This window comes from Bubalus kerabau, chromosome 9 (genome assembly GCF_029407905.1).
Source record: "Bubalus kerabau isolate K-KA32 ecotype Philippines breed swamp buffalo chromosome 9, PCC_UOA_SB_1v2, whole genome shotgun sequence".
Taxonomy (NCBI): Eukaryota; Metazoa; Chordata; class Mammalia; order Artiodactyla; family Bovidae; genus Bubalus; species Bubalus kerabau.
The window spans coordinates 81,489,297-81,509,907 of NC_073632.1; the positions used below are offsets into that span (position 1 = coordinate 81,489,297).

Genomic DNA, 20,611 nt, shown 5'->3' on the forward strand with positions numbered 1-20,611 from the left:
TGCATTCCCAGTTTCTGCATGTACAGGAATTCAACACCCTTTGTAATTGAAAAAACAAAGCACACACACAAGAAGAAAGTTAGCGTTTAGAAAGGATTTAATAATGGAAAGCTATTTTCATCTACTACAGTGGTGTGGTGGAGAAGGCAATGGCTACCCACTCCAGTACTCTTGCCTGGAAAATCCCATGGTCGGAGGAGCCTGGTGGGCTGCAGTCCATGGGGTCACTAAGAGTCGGACACGACTGAGCGACTTCACTCTCTCTCACTCTCTCACAGTGGTGTGGTATTGAGAACGTAAGAAAGAGAGAACTCATTTTCCCAGGTCTAGTCATAAAAGATAAAATTTAAATTTTAGGGAGAGATAAGAAAATTTTGAACATAAGCATGATGATTTAGAAGATGCTTTTGACAAAGCAATGAGAAGTCATTTTAAAAATACGATTATATTATATTAATTTTTTCCCTGCTCAAAGTTCAATGAATGTTAAGAAGTACATTAACTTGCCTAATTGCGATACTGTGCATTTATAACTGCCTTTAACATTAAAGTGTTTTATTTTCAACTGTTTATTAAATCTTCACTTGAAAATATACAGATTGAAAAGCCTGAGATGACATTAAGTATCAAGTCTCATAACATTACTACAAAAATAAAAGAAAAATGAAGAAAAAAGGAAAACAAGACCACCTCTGCAAAAGTCCCCAAACTTTGTTAATTCTACATTGATAAAAAAAAAAAATCCAAAAACCTGCCTAATTAGATTTAATAGCTTTGAGATGTGAAAGACTGGGATTTCTTTCAAAAGAAGGGCAAGTATACACAGCACACACACACAGGGTCACTCATACACATTAATATAAAAGAAACTGGAGGGTTTTCTATGTATTAACTCACTTATTCCCAGAATACTCCTGGGAGATGCATTTGAAAGAAGTAACATAGCAATTAAGGTTATGACATGACTTGTGACATATTAGTCATATAAAAGGCCAGCAATAAAATTCAGATTCCTAACTCTAAACTGCCATTTAGAGCAGTCTTAAATGGATAATATTGTTCTATACTGTAAAGACAACACAGAATTAACACATTTAATCAAGCTGATTCCTTCCTCTGTGTTTCCTTAGTGTTTTATGCTTATCTCCTGTTGAAGTCATCTCTCCAATATCTTATAACTATTTCTTTGCCTGCTGTGTTCAGCCTAGGAGGACTCTGAGGGTAGTCTTTCATCTTCCATTTCCTTAGGGCGTGGCATAGTCCCTAACACATAGTAAACTCACCATAAACACTGGTTGATAGACTATATGAATTAATTTTTGATAAAGTATAAAAAAGTTTTTATTTTTTAAACTCAGTAACAGCTTTTTTAAGAGTGCTTCTACTAAAATATAGTATTTCTGGTTTTGATAAAAAAAGGAAAAGATGGACACTAGTCAAAAATCACCCTTAATTTTATTATATTATTATTATAATTGAATTTTTTTCAGAGAAGAAATTCAAAAAAAAAGTAAATTGACTGAAATTAGAGCATTAGAAAAATGTTCTTTTTACTTGTCAAACATTTACATTGCAAAAACCGCTTAAATTATTAAAAAAAAATGACCAGTCATTCCACTTAGTCAATTCTTAGTTTCCATATTTGTCATCAACTTTGCTCTCAGACATGCAGAAAAAAAAACAGAGTAATTCTTTACGTTTTCATTCACTTTTTACTCAAGGAAAAAGCTTCCTGAAAACACATGTTTAAAATTCTGGAAAATACAAATCAACATTATCTAGATATCTCTATCATTACCAGAAGGTCTGATTCCTCAACCTAATTTCCATTGTTAGTTGACATTTTCAATAAGTGATGGATATTCATTTCCAGAAAACATTACCAGTAAATTCTATGATATCACAGTCTCTTCACTATCCAGACCAAACTGACTAAACCACAAAATGCAAAAGCATGCAGTTAGCTACTCTGCGAGAAGCCTTAGGCTATTCTGAGCACAACTTAGAAAAGTATAACCTAACTGAGTAAGAGTAAATGAAAACTTCATTTATATAACCCTCCTTCTCTGAATTTCCAGGGCTTTCAGCAGACACAACCAAAATGTTTAAACACTAAAGTATTTCTTGTCATAGACTTAATTCACAAAACAGTTACTTTGGGAGGTGGAAATTTACAAAGGAAATAAAAATTATCATTTTTATGATATAAATGGTATTTCATTTTTTCCCATGACCACGGGAGGGGAAACATAAAGAGCTGCGTTCTTCATTCTAAGTAGTGCCTACTCTAAGCAAGATCAGTCAATAAAACTATAACTAATTTTTCAAAGTCATAACTTTTCACAGAATAACAGAACATAAAGACTGAAATGGACAGTGTTGGGAAATATGTGAAAATGCTAATGTATAGATACATAAAGGAAAGGAATACACATACATGATTAACATGGAGTAAAATTTATTCTACTTTAAACATGAACTAAACTATTCTTCATTGTCAGAGATATGGTCAACATTTGATATATAGCGCTGAAAAACTAAAAATAAGCATAAGATCTAGCAACTGAAGAAAGGCTTTGAAATTATAGAATACTCGTTTTCTTTAAGACCAGGCACTAAGTTTATTATCACAAAAAAAATGTACAGAAAACCTTGCAAAAACATATTCGGGAATATATCCCACAACATCTTTTTATATGCCTAACTACCTTAAAAATGGAAAAACTGTCAATTTCAGTATAAAATTATAAAAATAGTAAAATGTGTCTTATGGTTGATATTAAACAGTATTAAATACAGTCTTTCTGAAACTATAAGAAACAGACCATAAATTAGGCCTAGTCAAAAATAATTTTGCCATTTTATAACCTGCCCTCCCACCTTGCCTGCTGCGGCCAATATAAAGTTTTTGTAATCCTTCCTCTAATCCTCACTCTGAGTAGATTGGTTACTGATACTATCAATTTTCCCTGGAGGCACAGCAGTAAAGTACAAAACATTCATGATTTCCACCATGATGTGAATTATGTTTCGATAGGAAAGCTGAAACCTTCAACTTCTCCTACCTTAGGATTATGTAATAAAAACTCCTTTTGTCTTGGAAACGTCTTAATTAGTATGCCTAGATGTTGTACTCTGAAAAAAATATTTATGTACTAAAAGAACATGGATTTTTCACTTAAGACATTCACTAAATTTAATTGTAAGAGCATAGTGATTTCTCTTTCTAAAGTTTAGTGGGAAGTTAAAAATCAAAAAGTTCAATGATTAAAACAGTTCTGGATGTAGTCATAAAGATACTATCTATAACTCTACTGCATTGTAAGTCAAATATAGGTTGGTATTTAAAAACTTTCACTTGCAGTAAACACTTTCCTATCCTCTATTTTCAAATGACGAGTCACTAAGTTGAAATAACTTGCTCCAGGTCATAGCATAAGAAACAAAATCTGAACCTAAATTCAGGTGCTTCTGACCTCTTGGCTAAGTGCTACTAGAATATGTGGTACTAATTTAAATATGAAAAATAAACTTCTGGACTCTCTATTCAAGTTAATCAATACTGCTTGTTAATAACATCTGCACAATTATGATGATGAAATATCATGAAATCTTCAGGATGATATTTTCAGGAAAGTTTTAATAGTAAAAGCATTATTTGTACTTAATTTAAAAATGGGTAATCTAGTCTTAATATTGTAACACCTGATTTGTCTGATGCCAGATAATAAAGATTTACATCAAAGTAGATACAGGTCTTGGAGAAGGAAATGGCAACCCACTCCAGTGTTCTTGCCTGGAGAATCCCAGGGACAGGGGAGCCTGGTGGGCTGCTGTCTATGGGGTCACACAGAGTCGGACAAGACTGAAGTGACTTAGCAGCAGCAGCAGCAGCAGATATAGGTCTGAACTTGTGCACAATGACAGCTACTGGCCATGTGAAGCTATTTACATTTAAATGGAAATGAAGGAAAATTAAACATTTAGTTTCTAAGTCACACAAAACACATTTCCAGTATTCCACTGTCACGTGAGACTGGAGGCTCCCATAATAGACTGTGCTGGTCTAGAATGCAGCAAAGAGGTCTGGGCAGAAGACTAACACTTGAGAATCACTGGGTGCGTGGGTTTTCTTTAGTCATGAGATCGCCAAGGAAGTGAATATGTATTATATATATAGGTAATGAAAGAGGATCTGATTGCAGTGGAGCAGTCTAAGAAGACATGGAAGAGAAGAGGAATAGCAAAGAAGGATGAAGAGCAGTGGCTAATGAGATAAGAGAAAGAAACCGAGAATGCGGTGGCCTGGAAACCATGTGTTATTAAGCCATCAAATGTGTCAAATGCCACTGATAGGTCAAGCAAGATAAGGACAGAGAACTGACCATTGGAATTAGCAGTGTGTACAGGTCACTGGTGAGACTGAAAGAGCAGATTAGAGATTTCAACAAACTTAGAGAAGATGAAAAGTGATTCGACACATCTGTCTGAAAACATTACCGTGGGCTGAAGGAGATACAGAATCTATTGGACAAACAAAACTCAAGAGGAGTTGCAAACACTGAATCAGCGTATTGGGAAGGTGGTGAAATAAAATATAACCCAGGAGAAATCATCGAAGGTTCATATGTAAAACACTTGGGCCAAACAGGATGTAGATCCCACATAAAATGAAAACTGCTGAGCATTAACCACAAAAAAAAAAAAGTGGTACTGTCTCTGAGAAAAAATATTGAACAAACCATCTGGAAAGAGTGAAGACCTTTAGAGTGGATACTGTTGATCTGCTTATTCTCTTTCTGGCAATTAGTCTGACAGCCTGACAGGTGAATTCATTTATTTTGCCTCTTTACCCTAAATATAAGCTGCCAGTTAATATGTTTTAGCCACTTACACAAAGTTCTTGATAGGCTTTCTGCTCAGAGGACAAAAAGCTAATAATAGAGTTACTTACACAACAGAAGAGGAAAGAAAACCATATTTGTACCCAGTCCTTCATTTAAAAAAACAGATACCAAGGATCATCAGATATAAAGGAAAAAGTCACTAGCATAAAAGAAAAGCACAGGATATATTAACAGAGGAAAAAAACTGAACATAGAGGAAATGTCAATTCAGAGAAGAGAACTTAGAGAGATTTAGGAAGATATAATGACATCCACAGAACTTTGATACTAGGAAAAAGGAGCAAACAGGACAAGAAAGAAACCATGAGGGTCAAATGGATGATTGGTGAACTAAGGAAGACTTGAATAAAGGAATGAGAAGGCCAATTAGTTAGAAAAAGGAAAGGAGAAGGAGTCCAAAGTTTCCACATGAAAAAGGGTAATGCAAATATCAAGAGTAAAATACAGAAATTTCTTTCAGGAAACTCAACCTCACTCATGGCAATGATCACAGTTCAATCACATATATGACAAAAAGTGGTTCGGGTATATTAGATTGGTGCAAAAGTAATAGAGGTTGTGCTTTGTTGATCTTTGCCTTTTGAAATGCAGGTTATGTTATACATTGTCTAAACGTATATTTCTCACTTTCTGTTTTTTTGCCAATGACTTATTACTTGCTCTGTATTTTTTTTAGATTATGGAAATGATGTTAGACAAAAAGCAAATTCAAGCAATTTTCTAATTCGAGTTCAAAGCGGGTGGTAAAGCAGCAGAGCCACATCTATAAAGCATTTGGCCCAGGAACTGCTAATGAACATACAGTGCAGTGGTGGTTCAGGAAGTTTTGCAAAGAAGACAAGAACCTTGAAGATGAGGAGTGCAGTGGCCGGCACTGGAAGCTGACAACCACCAACTGAGAGGATCATCAAGAATGATCCTCTTTCAACTACACGTGTCAAAGAACTCAACGTTGCCCATTCTATGGTTGCTCAACATTTCAAGCAAATTGGAAAGGTGAAAAAGCTCAGTGAGTGAGTGCCTCATGAGCTGACTGAAATAAAAAAAATTGTCGTTTTGAAGCATCGTCTTCTTATTCTATGCAACAACAACGAACCACTTCTTCATCACATCATGATGTGCAACAAAAAGTGGGCTGTATACAAAAACTGGTGAGGACCAGCTCAGTGGCTGGATCAAAAAGAAGCTCCAAAGCACTTCCCAAAGTCAAACCTGCACCAGAAAAAGGTCATGGTCACTGACCAACCTAGACAGCATATTAAAAAGCAGAGACATTACTTTGCCAACAAAGGTCCATCTAGTCAAGGCTACGGTTTTTCCAGTGGTCACGTATGGATGTGAGAGTTGGACTATAAAGAAAGCTGAGTGCCGAAGAATTGATGCTTTTGAACTGTGGTGTTGGAGAAGACTCTTGAGAGTCCCTTGGACTGCAAGGAGATCCAACCAGTCCACTCTAAAGGAGATCAGTCCTGGGTGTTCATTGGAAGGACTGATGTTGAAGCTGAAATTCCAATATTTTGGCCACCTGCTGAGTGCCGAAGAATTGCTGCTTTTGAACTGTGGTGTTGGAGAAGACTCTTGAGAGTCCCTTGGACTGCAAGGAGATCCAACCAGTCCACTCTAAAGGAGATCAGTCCTGGGTGTTCATTGGAAGGACTGATGCTGAAGCTGAAACTACAATACTTTGGCCACCTGCTGAGCGCCGAAGAATTGATGCTTTTGAACTATGGTGTTGGAGAAGACTCTTGAGCGTCTCTTGGACTGCAAGGAGATCCAACCAGTCCATTCTAAAGGAGATCAGCCCTGGGTGTTCATTGGAAGGACTGATGCTAAAGCTGAAACTCCAATATTTTGGCTACCTGATGCGAAGAGCTGACTCATTGGAAAATACCCTGATGCTGGGAAAGACTGAGGGCAGGAGGAGGAGGGGACGATAGAGGATGAGATGGCTGGATGACATCACTGACTTGATGGACATAGGTTTGGGTAGACTTTGGGAGTTGGTGATGGACAGGGAGGCCTGGCGTGCTGTGGTTCATGGGGTCGCAAAGAGTCGGACACAACTGAGTGACTGAACTGAACTGAACTGTTTGTTTGTCTGTGCCCAGCTGATCACCACAGCTTTCTAAATCCCGGTGAAACCACTACATATGAGAAGTATGCTCAGCAAATCAATGAGATGCACCAAAAACTGCAACGCCTGCAGCCGATTCTGGTCCACAGAAAGGGCCCAATTCTTCACGACAATGCCCGAAGACACATCGTACAACCAACGCTTCAAATGTTGAACAACTGGGCTACGAGGTTTTGCCTCATTTGCCATTTCACCTGACCTCTTGCCAACTGACTACCACTTCTCCAAGCATCTCAACAACTTTTTGCAGGGAAAACACTTCAACCAAGAGGAAGCAGAAAATGCTTTCCAAGAATTTTTCAAATCCTGAAGTATGGACTTTTTATGCTACAGGAATAAACAAACTTATTTCTCATTGGTAAAAATGTGTTGATTGTAATGGTTCCTATTTTGATTAATAAATATGTGTTTGAGCCTAGTTACACTGACTTAAAATTCACGGTCTGAAACCTTATTTACATTTGCATCAACCTAATATATCTCACTACACAAGTGTGAAGCTGAAAATCTTTTCTAAGATTAGATTTCATATTTCAGAGCCACATAAACTACAACAGCTATTTAACTTTGCTTAAACTCTCAGAAATTTTGTATTTGATCTTTTTTAAAAAAAGATGTCTTATGCAAATACTTCTATAAATCTTTAAAATATAAAAAAGACAAATCAAGCATTTGTTATCACATCAATTGGAAAACTTAGATAAAAAGGTAAACATCAGAATATCTATAAAATACAAATTCAGTGATCTGGCATGTATTCTGGCTATGTTACAATGAAATTATGTAGTTTTCATGTTCATTAAATCCGTAAGATCTCATTTTAATTTCCTATAGTTTATGGTTTTCAGTTGCTTTCTTGTTATTTTTCAGTAACTTAATTATTTTACTTTAAAAATTAACCCACTGGGCAAATGTCACAGTATACTTTACAACTAAATTTAGTAGGTTCTTAAACAAAATACACACACACACACACACACACAGAGAAATGTGACTAAAAAGAAGAAAAACATAAAGCAAATCTTCTATTTTTAATGGATGGGAGAAAAAGGTTGAAAATCAAAAAGTTAGAACCATTTACACCATATAAATATTCTACAAAATAGCTTCTTACAAAATAAATGTCTAGAAAATAGTGCATAAATTTAAGCTCATTCAAATCAGCAGATTCAGATGAAGAGAAATGTTTGCATTCATATTTTCTCTTCAGAGGGTATCAGGAGAAATCTCAATGCAGACCATGATACTAAGTGCCTAACCTTGTGCATAAAGATTATTCATTAAGTATATTAACATTCACTTGAGTTGATAAAAATGATGCTCAAATTAGTAAAGAATAAATATGTAGAATGGGCTTCCCAGGTGGCTTGAGTGGTAAAGAATCCACCTGGCAATGCAGAAGACATAAGAGATGTGGGTTCAATTCTCGGGTTGCAAAGATCCCCTGGAGGAGGGCATGGCAACCCACTCCAGTATTCTTGCCTGGAGAATCCCCATGGACAGAAGAGCCTGGTAGACTACAGTCCATAGGGTCACAAAGAGTATGGACACAACTGAAGTGACTTAGCACATACACACACAAATATGTAGAATATACTTTAAGTTATGAACATGGTTAGAAACAGTTTACTAATTAAAGTGATACTACTGAAGAAATATAGGCACTTTTATTACAAGTACAGATATGCTTCAATCTTCAACAAGTAGATTAACTCAAATCACTGGAGAATCACTCAGTAAAACCCTCATATTGGTTATTAAAACAGCATCTTATATCTTTAATGTACCATCAAACATCAGCTTTAGAGAATCCAATTACTAATGACAACAAAAATATCTAACAAATGAAATCTCTTCTTTGTGGAAGGGAATATAAAATAGTGATGATGTGTTAAAGAAAAAAATCCATGTGATCAAGGTCTGTTTCTCCGTGTCCAGAAAAATCCAAATATTAAAACAATCCCATCTCCAGGGGTTTTGTGTGGGCTGGTACTTATATGGAAAGCCAAAGTTTCAAAAGTTAAGAAGCTTCTAGTTGGATTATTTATATTTGAGGTATATTTGTTTGAAAACTTGTCTTCTAATTACTTCAACTTCATGTCTTTTTTGGCATGCTTCTCAAAATTCTCTTTCGAGAATCCATGTTTGCCTCTCTGACATGTTCTTTTCTCTATCATCACTTAACCATCATCACTTAACACATTTTATTAAATCATGTCTTAAAATAAGATTTTCCTCCATTCCTTTGGCCACATTGCAAACTGTATAATTTCAAACTTAAAAAGAATCTCCCATAGAATCTCGTGATATTTATTCTCACAGTATCTTATGGATTTCAAAGCATTAAAAATACCCTTCAGATTCTCACAATTCTATGAAGTAGAAAAATCATCTGAAGAGGAAAGTAGGGACATTATACTGGGAGAGAGAAACTACCCAAGGTAACAGCTGTGATGGGGCAGAATTAGAGTCAGGCCCAACCGTTCTGGCCTTCTGACTCCAGGTCTAGTGCTTTTTCCACCAAAACACACAAGCGCTGGATTCAGAAGAGTGGTCGGTTAGCAGATAAGGCAAATTTAAGGACATCTGTCTACAGAAAATCAGTTAATTCTGTAAATTATCTATGGTAGTGAATTAATTCCTTTCACCAACCCATACCTGAACTGAAGCCTTGAAATTCTGGAGATCTGAAATCAGAATTCAATGAAACATTCTTTTTCAATGAATAGTTTGAAGTTCATTAAGTAATACTATCAGAAAATTCTGCCAATTCTGATAGTATGAAAGAGTACTTTGAACTCATTTTACCTTCCTTAAAATGGAAACCCCCTTTTACCATCACCTGTGTTTGAGTTATTCTAATCTAATTTTTGCGTAAATGTTTTCTTTTTCTCCCTTTGAAATACAAGAACCATCATATTTCCAGTTTACATGTAATATGCCTTCAACAATGGGTTTATATAAGGATATCACAGACTCTCTGGTGAAATTGACACACAAATAATAGATTTCATTTACATTATTTAAAAAATTTTGTACTTCTCTATAAGAAGTTACACAGAAGAATACATAGAAGAACTATACAAAACAGATTTCAATGACCCAGATAACCATGATGCTGTGATCATTTACCTAGAGCCATACATCCTGGAATGTGAAGTCAAGCAGGACGTAGATTTCAGTTACGTTATTTAAAAAATTGTGCACTTCTCTAAAATGTTACACAGAAGAATACACAGAAGAACTATACAAAACAGATTTTAATGGCCCAGATAACGACGATGGTGTGATCACTCACCTAGAGCCAGACATCCTGGAATGTGAGGTCAAGTGGGCCTTAGGAAGCATCACTACGAACAAAGCTAGTGGAGGTGATGGAATTCCAGTTGAGATCTTTCAAATCCTAAAAGATGATGTTGTGAAAGTGCTGCACTCAATATGCCAGCAAATCTGGAAAACTCAGCAGTAGCCACAGGACTGGAAAAGGTCAGTTTTCATTCCAATCCCAAAGAAAGGCAATGCCAAAGAATGCTCAAACTACCACACAACTGCACTCATCTCATACGCTGCTGCTGCTGCTGCTAAGTCGCTTCAGTCGTGTCTGACTCTGTGCGACCCCATAGACGGCAGCCCACCAGGCTCCCCCGTCCCTGGGATTCTCCAGGCAAGAACACTGGAGTGGGGTGCCATTTCCTTCTCCAATGCATGAAAGTGAAAAGAGAAAGTGAAGTTGCCCAGTCATGTCCGACTCCTAGCGACCCCATGGACTGCAGCCTACCAGGCTCCTCCATCCATGGGATTTTCCAGGCAAGAGTACTGGAGTGGGGTGCCATTGCCTTCTCCCTCTCATACGCTAGCAAAGTAATACTCAAAATTCTCTAAGCCAGGCTTCAACATTACATGAACCGAGAACTTCCAGATGTTCAAGCTGGATTTAGAAAAGGCAGAGGAACCACAGAACAAATTTCCAACATCTGTTGGACCATTGAAAAAGCAAGAGAGTTCCAGAAAAACATCTACTTCTGCTTTATTGACTATGCCAAAGCCTGTGACTGTATGGATCACAACAATCTGTGCAAAATTCTTAAAAGAGATGGGAATACCAGACCACCTTCCCTGTCTCCTGACAAATTTATATGCAGGTCAGGAAGCAACAGTTAGAACTGGACATGGAACAACAGACTGGTTCCAAATAGGAAAAGGAGTATATCAAGGCCGTATACTGTTACCCTGCTTGTTTAACTTACATGCAGAGTACATCTTGCATAATGCCAGGCTGGACGTGGCACAAGCTGGAATCAAGATTGCTGGGAGAAATATCAATAACCTCAGATATGCAGATGACACCACCCTTATGGCAGAAAGTGAAGAAGAACTAAAGAGCCTCTTGATGAAAGTGAAAGAGAAGAGTGAAAAAGCTGGCTTAAAGCTCAACATTCAGAAAACTAAGATCATGGCATCTGGTCCCATTACTTCATAGCAAATAGATAGGAAAACAATGGAAAACAGTGACAGACTTTATTTTTGGGGACTCCAATATCATTGCAGATGGTGACTGCAGCCATGAAATTAAGAGACGCTTGCTCTTTGGAAGAAAAACTATGACCAACCTAGATAGCATATCAAAAAGCAGAGACATTACTTTGCTGACAAAGGTCTGTCTAGCCAAAGTTATGGTTTTTCCAGCAGTCATGTATGGATGTGAGCTGGACCATAAAGAAAGCTGAGCACCAAAGAATTGATGCTTTTGAACTGTGGTGTTGAAGAAGATACTTGAGAGCCCCTTGGACTGCAAAGAGATCCAACCAGTCCATCCTAAAGGAGATCAGTCCTGGGTGTTCATTGGAAGGACTGAGGGTGAAGCCAAAACTCCCGTATTTTGGCCAACTGATGCCAAGAACTGACCCGCTGGAAAAGACCCTGATGCTGGGAACGATCGAAGGCAGGAGGAGAAGGGGACGACAGAGGATGAGATGGTTGGATGGCATCACCAACTTGATGGACATGAGTTTGAGCAAGCTCTGGGAGTGGTGATGGACAGGGAAGCCTGGTATGCTGCAGTCCATGGGATGGCAAAGAGTCAGACATCACTGAGTGACTGAACTGAACTGATAAAAAGTTAAAACCTTGCTTAAAAATATTGACATATTGAAAACAATAAAATTAAAATTTAACTAGAAAAATAGCTTGTAATTTTCAGAACTTCTCAAAGGAATAACTTTATATTTGGCTAAAATGAATATAAAAATACATTTTTCAAACATTATCCAACATGTGGAAGTACAAAAATTAACTTGACAGATCTCTCAACCAATACTAAAGTTATCTGAATTATTTTATGATTTTAAGTCAAATATCTTGACTGTTTAGGGTATGATAAAAACATTAATATATATTAACATGTTGTAAAGGAGAGTGCAAATAAATTACGGAGAAGACAGAAGCTACTGATTGTTTTTTAAAAGCCATGTCACATTCTGCCTCTCCATCAAATTCCAAGTTTACAATTTTAAAACATGATAAAAAGATTACATGAACAGTCATACTAATAAAAATGAATCATTTTGTTTTACATGATTCTACTTACCTATTGATATGAATTAAATTTAGTGCAATGCAGTGAAAATGTACATTAAGTACACAAAAATGAATGGTGCTGTCCTTCAAATATAGACATACAAAGATGATAGCACTTTCTAACTTCCACCGTCATAACTGTGATTGATTTTACTCATTACTGAATAATCCACATGTTAAAATTTACTACTACCATAAGAACTCTTGAGATGGTTGAATGGGATCTAGGATTCAGACCAATGACCAGAGCTAAATTTCTTGAGAATCTCTTGATATGACTGGAGACTGAATACCACAGTTTCACTGGAACTAGGCTTTAAGAAATCTAGTAACTGGCAAAGACAGAGTTGTATATCAAGGCCCAGTAAAAAGATAAGTTCATAAATTCTTAGAAAATTACTTTTACGACACCTCAGTTTTAACAATTACACCTATTCCAAATAGTGCTGTCCAGGTTACTAGTTTGCAATATATCACACACTTCCAATGTTAGGGAGTAAAAGTCACACGCATGGCCAGAGGGACCTCTGGACAGAGTGGGAGGACAATGGGCCAGGGATGAAGTAATGGATCCAGGCACAGCATCACCAAGGGTCCACCTCACATCTGAACTAGAGCCCCCTCTCTGCAGAGGCAGAAGCAGCATGGGGTGGGGAGTGTGAGCAGTACCAAACCAGTAGAGAGGCAATCTTTCTCTAGACACAACTGCCACCAGTTATGTGAACTCTCATTTCAGGCCCTCTGCTTCTCAGTTTCGATGTAAAGGGACTGAAAGTCAAAGCTTTAAGGTCTTACAACAAATAACCACTCAGTTTTGTACAACTCTTTGTGATCCCATGGACTATAGTCCACCAGGATCCTCTGTCTGTGGAATTTTTCAGGCAAGAATACTGGAGTGGGTTGCCATTCCCTTCTTTAGGGGATCTTCCTGACCCAGGGATAGAACTTGGTCTCCTGCAGATTCTTTACCAAGAAGCTCTCAAAAGAGTTTACACTCTGTGATTTTAATGTTTATTTCTCAGAGGGTTTTGCTGAGGATCAAATGAAGATGTATATAAATAAAATTTTTTATACAAGTAGAAGTCATGATGTTATTTTACAGATTTTCTTCATTATACAAAGGAAGTACAGGAAGAGCATAACACGTTCATTATGTGGTGAGACAAGATGGTTGGATGGCATCACCGACGCTATGGACATGAGTTTGAGTAAGCTCTGGGAGTTGGTGATGGACAGGGAAGCCTGATGTGCTGCAGTCCACAGGGTCGCAAAGAGTCGGACACTGAACTGAACCTACGATTTAATTTAAAATGTTAAAATTAAAATTTCTTCCCCCACCCCCCCAGCTTTATCTAGGTATGCTACTGCTAAGTCACTTCAGTTGTGTCCGACTCTGTGTGACCCCATAGACGGCAGCCCACCAGGCTCCCCCATCCCTGGGATTCTCCAGGCAAGAATACTGGAGTGGGTTGCCATTTCCTTCTCCAATGTATGAAAGTGAAAAGTGAAAGTGAAGTCGCTCAGTCATGTCTGACTCTTAGTGACCCCATGGACGTTGCAGCCAACCAGGTTCCTCAGTCCACAGGATTTTGCAGGCAAGAGTACTGGAGTGGGTTGCCATTAGGTATAATTGGTGAATATATTTTTATAAATTTATTTCTTATACAAATTACTCAGAAAATATTTATAGTTTTAACTTTAATAAAATTAGCTGATTTATTATTTTGTTCATTAAGTACCTGGAACAATAGCCTAATAAACAGTTGCTGAAATAAGTATCATAGGTGTTGTATCCAGCTTTTTTCCTCTCTAACCCACCCCCCACTGAGACACCAGTGGTATTTTTTAGAAACATATTTTATTATTACTCTTTCATCCTCATACCTTTGGATAGCTCTGTTTTATCTAGAGAATGAAATGTGAATTCCCCAGTAGGGCACAATTTGACCCCATCTACCTTTGCAGCTCAGGTCTTCCTAAATACATGCATCTCATCCTTTCCTCCAGCTAACCTAAGCCTCATACCACTGACCAGGCAAGTCAGGCTCTCTTCCAATTGTTTGTTCAGAAGTTCAGTGTGGCTTTCCTGATGGCTCAAGTGGTAAAGGATCCGCTTGCAGTGCAGGAGACACAGGAGATACGGATTCAATCCCTGAGTTGAAAAGGTCCCCTGGAGGAAAATGGCAACCCACTGCAGTATTCTTGCCTGGAAAATCCCATGGACAGAGGAGCCTGGTGGGCTACAGTCCATAGGGTTGCAAAGAATCAGACACAACGGAGCACACAACCATCTCAGCTTAGTGTGCCCTTCTAAAACCCCATCTGCTGATAAGGCCAGTGACAGAGACAAGAGGCAAGACCCTGGAAGGTTTTATAAGGACTTTGGAACTCATTCTGATTGCTGGAGAAAGCCATTAAAGAGTTTTAAATAGGGAAATAATAGAATCTAATGCATTTTTCAAAGAATCTTGTTGTCTGCTATGGGGAGAATAATCTAAGGGATAGGAGCAGAAGTAGGGAAGTGGAGGGAGAAGAGGGATCCCTAAACGACGGGGTACATGTGCCTGAGTGTTTGGTGGGAAGACCTGGTGTGGGGTAGGGGAAGTGGAAGTAGATGAAGGGTTTGGGGGCAAGAGTTCTGCTTGGACATGTAAAGTACGAGAAATCGCCCCACTGCTTTATCCCTCTATATTTCAGTGATACTTTGTTTATACTGTGATTTCAGAATTTATCACACTCTGACATAATTTGCTGCATGCTCATTTGCCTTTCCAGACTGTAAGCTCCCTGAGGACAGAGACTGTCTTATTTTGTCCATATATTTAAGTAAGGACCTTAAGCAAAGTAGTTACTTAGAATGATTTTAGAATAAGTAAAGACAGTAGTCTAGAAACTCTACAGAAAATAGACCAAAGAGGAAACAAATACTTTTCTAGCAGTCTCCATTACCCAGAACTCACCTGGAATGAGGTCAACAGAAGTGATAGCAGACCATAAACCCACCCCTGGCCCTAACCTTCCAGCATATAAACTCACTTACATATAATATGTATCAAATCAAAGTCTCCTCTTAAGCCTCTGGCATGAAGGCCAGTAGGCCATACTGACTAGTTCTGTGTAAATTGTATTTCTTTATACTGTACAAACTGAAAGAGCTGCACATAAGACTTGATATTTAGACAGCTTTTCAGTAAGGTTTTTGTTTTTAAACATCCTATCTATATTATTTTCAAAGTCCTTCATTTCAGATTCTAATAGATTATTTGTACGGTCAAGAACATTTAACTTTTGTCCCCTTTTAAAACTGTTTTGAATATTGAATAGACTCACAGAATTTTTAAGACAGAAACTCACCAAATCCAGAGCCCTCATTTCCCTGCAGGGATGAAAAAAACTGAAGCTTAAAGAAACTGCTAAAAATTCTAGTCATTCAGAAGTGGAGCCAAGTGTAGAAATTAGTTCACCTGTTTCCTAGTGCAGGATTCTTTTCACAAAGATTGGCTTCCTAATGAATAAGATGGATTTGGCCACTTTGCAATGGATTACATACTCTGCTTTTATAAGTTTTCTATACAATGGTGTCTCAGAAAATTTCTTCTTTCTTTTTTGGCTGTGCAGCAGGTGTCATCCTAGTTCCCTGACCAGAGACTGAACCTATGTCCCCAGCACTGGAAGCATGAAGTCTTAGCCACTGGACTGCCACGGAAGTCTCTCAACAAATTTTATAGGGAAGATATGCCTTAAAATGAGAATAACTAAAAATTGAGCAAAGCAGTCCTACCAGATATTACATGGCTTAATGGTCATGCTCCTGAGACAGTGCTCACATCGAGGGATATGCAAGATTTAAAAGTCCCACTCAAGGCCTATATGACCATGGAAGCTGAAGGTAAAGGAAGCGAATCCAAGGTAAAATTGTTAAGTTTGCAAGGCTTGCCTTTATCATATCTGGTTTTCCTTTTATTCTTTATCTGTCAGAGTGGTAATCACTCTTCCATTTCAAAGCCTTCCTATCTATCCTGTCTTCTCTTTCCGTTTACAGAAAAAGAAAGAATTTTGTATCTATTATCTATACCTCATTGGCTGATAAACTTAAGATACTACTTGAATGAACTTTAATCAATCTGCTAACTTGATCAGACTTATGTTTTATACTCTTAATCCTGAAATGTGGAAGGCAAGATTTGTTCCCGGAAGAAATTTAGACCTCAGCAGAAAGACAGGCATCAAGTGGTGGAGCCAGGTTCCCTCCTCCCTCCTACTCATTAAAATGACGTGGTCTGAAGGCAAACCAAGTATCACATTAGGATGCAGAGAATGCATCTATAGGAGGTGCACATGGTCTGCCCTCCACTATACACAAGAAGAGCAAAACTATTGCTCAAACTTCCGGTAAATATCTGAAAGACTAGAAATTTAAGATTTCTAAGGTTTGGGACAATTGTTAATTACCAGAGTGACTTAAAATTAGAACTCAAAGTATTTTTTCAAAGCTAGTGCACACACAAATCATGTTTACAATACAAGTATGTTACATTCACATAGCATCTAATGCTTATAGAGTGTTTTCATATGTACTTTGTGACTTGATCTTCCACAATATATAATGCAAACATCATTCCCAGTTTTCAAATGAAAATTCTAACATTTGCAGGTAACAAGGATAATAAAAGGCACAGCCAGGACTTAAGATAAGAGCTCTTGATCCAGATATTTTCCTACTGTAACATGTAACAGTATGAAAAGGCAAAAAGATAGGACACAGAAAGATGAACTCCCCAGGTTGGTAGGTGCCCAATATGCTACTGGAGATCAGTGGAGAAATAACTTCAGAAAGAATGAAGGGATGGAGCCAAAGCAAAAACAACACCCAGTTGTGGATGTGACTGCTGTTAGAAACAAGGTCCGATGCTGTAAAGAGCAATATTGCATAGGAACCTGGAATGTTAGGTCCGTGAATCAAGGCAAACTGGAAGTGGTCAAACAGGAGATGGCAAGAGTAAACGTAGACATTCTGGGAATCAGCAAACTAAAATGGACTGGAATGGGTGAATTTAACTCAGATGACCATTTTATCTACTACTGTGGGAAAGAACCCCTTAGCAGAAATGGAGTAGCCATTATAGTAAACAAAAGAGTCCAAAATGCAGTACTTGGATGCAATCTCAAAAATGACAATGATCACTGTTTGTTTCCAAGGCAAACCATTCAATATCACGGTAATCCAAGTCTATGCCCCGACCAGTAATGCTGAAGAAGCTGAAATTGAATGGTTCTATGAAGACCTACAAGACCTTTTAGAACTGACACCCAATAAAGATCTTCTTTTCATTATAGGGGACTGGAATGCAAAAGTAGGAAGTCAAGAAACACCTGGAGTAATAGGCAAATTTGGCCTTGGAGTACAGAATGAAGTAGGGCAAAGGCTAATACAGTTTTGCCAAGAGAACACACTGGTCATAGCAAACACCCTCTTCCAACAACACAAAAGGAGACTCTACACATGGACATCACCAGATGGCCAACACCGAAATCAGATTGACTATATTCTTTGCAGCCAAAGATGGAGAAGTTCTATACAGTCAGCAAAAACAAGACTGGGAGCTGACTATGGCTCAGATCATGAAATCCTTATTGCCAAATTCAGATTTAAATTGAAGAAAGTGGGGAAAACCACTAGACCATTCAGGTACGACCTAAATCAAATCCCTTATGATTATACAGTGGAACTGACAAATTTATTTAAGGGACTAGATCTGATAGACAGAGTGCCTGATGAGCTATGGACAGAGGTTCATGACCTTGTACAGGAGACAGGGATCAAGACCATGCCCAGCAAAAAGAAATGCAAAAAAGCAAAATGGCTGTCTGGGGAGGCCTTACAAATAGCTGTGAAAAGAAGAGAAGTGAAAAGCAAAGGAGAAAAGGAAAGATATACCCATTTGAATGCAGAGTTCCAAAGAAGAGTAAGGAGAGATAAGAAAGCCTTCCTCAGTGATCAATGAAAAGAAATAGAGGAAAACAACAGAATGGGAAAGAGTAGAGATCTCTTCAAGAAAATCAGAGATACCAATGGACCATTTCATGCAAACATGGGCACAATAAAGGACAGAAATGGTATGGACATGACAGAAACAGAAGATATTAAGAAGAGGTGGCAAGAATACACAGAAGAACTGTACAAAAAAGATCTTCACCACCCAGATAATCACAATGGTGTGATCACTGACCTAGAGCCAGACATCCTGGAATGTGAGGTCAAGTGGGCCTTAGGAAGCATCACTACAAACAAAGCTAGTGGAGGTGATGGAATTCCAGTTGAGCTCTTTCAAATCCTGAAAGATGATGCTGTGAAAGTGCTGCACTCAATATGCCAGCAAATCTGGAAAACTCAGCAGTGGCCACAGGACTGGAAAAGGTCAGTTTTCATTCCAATCCCAAAGAAAGGCAATGCCAAAGAATGCTCAAACTATCACACAATTGCACTCATCTCACACGCTAGTAAAGTAAAGCTCAGAATTCTCCAAGCCAGGTTTCAGCAATACGTGAACTGTGAACTTCTAGATGTTCAAGCTGTTTTTAGAAAAGGCAGAGGAATCAGAGATCAAATTTCCAACATCCGTTGGATCATCAAAAAAGCAAGAGAGTTCCAGAAAAACATCTATTTCTGCTTTGTTGACTATGTTAAAGCCTTTGACTGTGTGGATCACAACAAACTGTGGAAAATTCTGAAAGAGATGAGAATACCAGACCACTTGACCTGCCTCTTGAGAAACCTATATTCAGGTCAGGAAGCAACAGTTAGAACTGGACATGGAACAACAGACTGGTTCCAAATAGGAAAAGGAGTACGTCAAGGCTGTATATTGTCACTGCGTTTATTTAACTTATATGCAGAGTACCCATGAAAAATGCTGGAGTGGATGAAGCACTAACTGGAATCAAGATTTCTTGGAGAAATATCAATAACCTCAGATATGCAGATGACACCACCCTTATGGCAGAAAGTGAAGAACTAAAGAGCCTCTTGATAAAAGTGAAAGAGGAGAGTGAAAAAGTTGGCTTAAAACTCAACATTCAGAAAACTAAGATTGTGGCAACTGGTCCCATCACTTCATGGGAAATAGATGGGGCAACAGTGGAAACAGAGACTTTATTTTTCTGGGCTCCAAAACCACTGCAGATGGTGACTGCAGCCATGAAATTAAAAGACGCTTATTCCTTGGAAGGAAAGTTATGACCAACCTAGACAGCATATTAAAAAGCAGAGACATTCCTGTGCCAATAAAGGCCACCTAGTCAAGGCTATGGTTTTTCCAGTTGTGGTGCACGGATGTGAGAGTTGGAGTGTGAAGAAAGCTGAGCGCTGAAGAATTGATGCTTAGTTCTTGAACTGTGGTGCTGTAGGAGACTTTGGAGAGTCCTTTGGACTTCAAGGAGATCCAACCAGTCCATCTTAAAGGAGATCAGTCCTGGGTGTTCATTGGAAGGACTGATGTTGAAGCTGAAACTCCAATACTTTGGCCACCTGATGCGAAGAGCTGACTCATTTGAAAAGACCCTGATGCTGGGAAGATTGAGCGCAGGAGGAGAAGGGGACTACAGAGGATGAGACGGTTGCATGGCATCACTGGCTCAATGGACATGAATTTTGGTATCTCTGGGAGTTGGTGATGGACAGGGAGGTGTGGCATGCTGCAGCTCATGGGGTCGCAGAGAGTTGGACATGACTGAGCGACTGAACTGAACTGAACTGAATATGTAACTCAGCGATATTACACTAACTTCATATGCAAACTCCAAATACCTTCAAAGTAGAAGAGTAAGATCGTTCCTAAATTTCTAAATAAATTAAGCTGGTCTTTTCAAGCTCAAGTTTCCTCCTCTCTCTGTCAAAGACAACTGTTTTGTTCTTTTCAGTTCTCTCATCTTTCTGAAAGATTTCCATAGTAGAAAAAAAATACTAGAAAATACCAAAAGCTAATGAATAGAA

The 20,611-nt window shown here is 38.2% G+C and overlaps 1 protein-coding gene across 5 annotated transcripts in view; it reads right to left on the reverse strand.

Moving 5' to 3' along the window:
- The window catches only part of AHI1 (Abelson helper integration site 1), a 217,191-nt gene that overhangs the window by 89,522 nt on the left and 107,058 nt on the right, over nucleotides 1-20,611 (reverse strand). The window contains exon 22 of one of the 5 annotated variants that reach the window (XM_055535701.1): nucleotides 13,703-13,911. The exons of the other annotated variants lie outside the window; for them this stretch is intronic. Coding sequence (XP_055391676.1) covers nucleotides 13,769-13,911 — 143 coding nt within the window. The 3' untranslated portion in view covers nucleotides 13,703-13,768. Of the gene's footprint in view, nucleotides 1-13,702; nucleotides 13,912-20,611 lie in introns of those variants that run through there. 5 annotated transcript variants of the gene reach the window in all.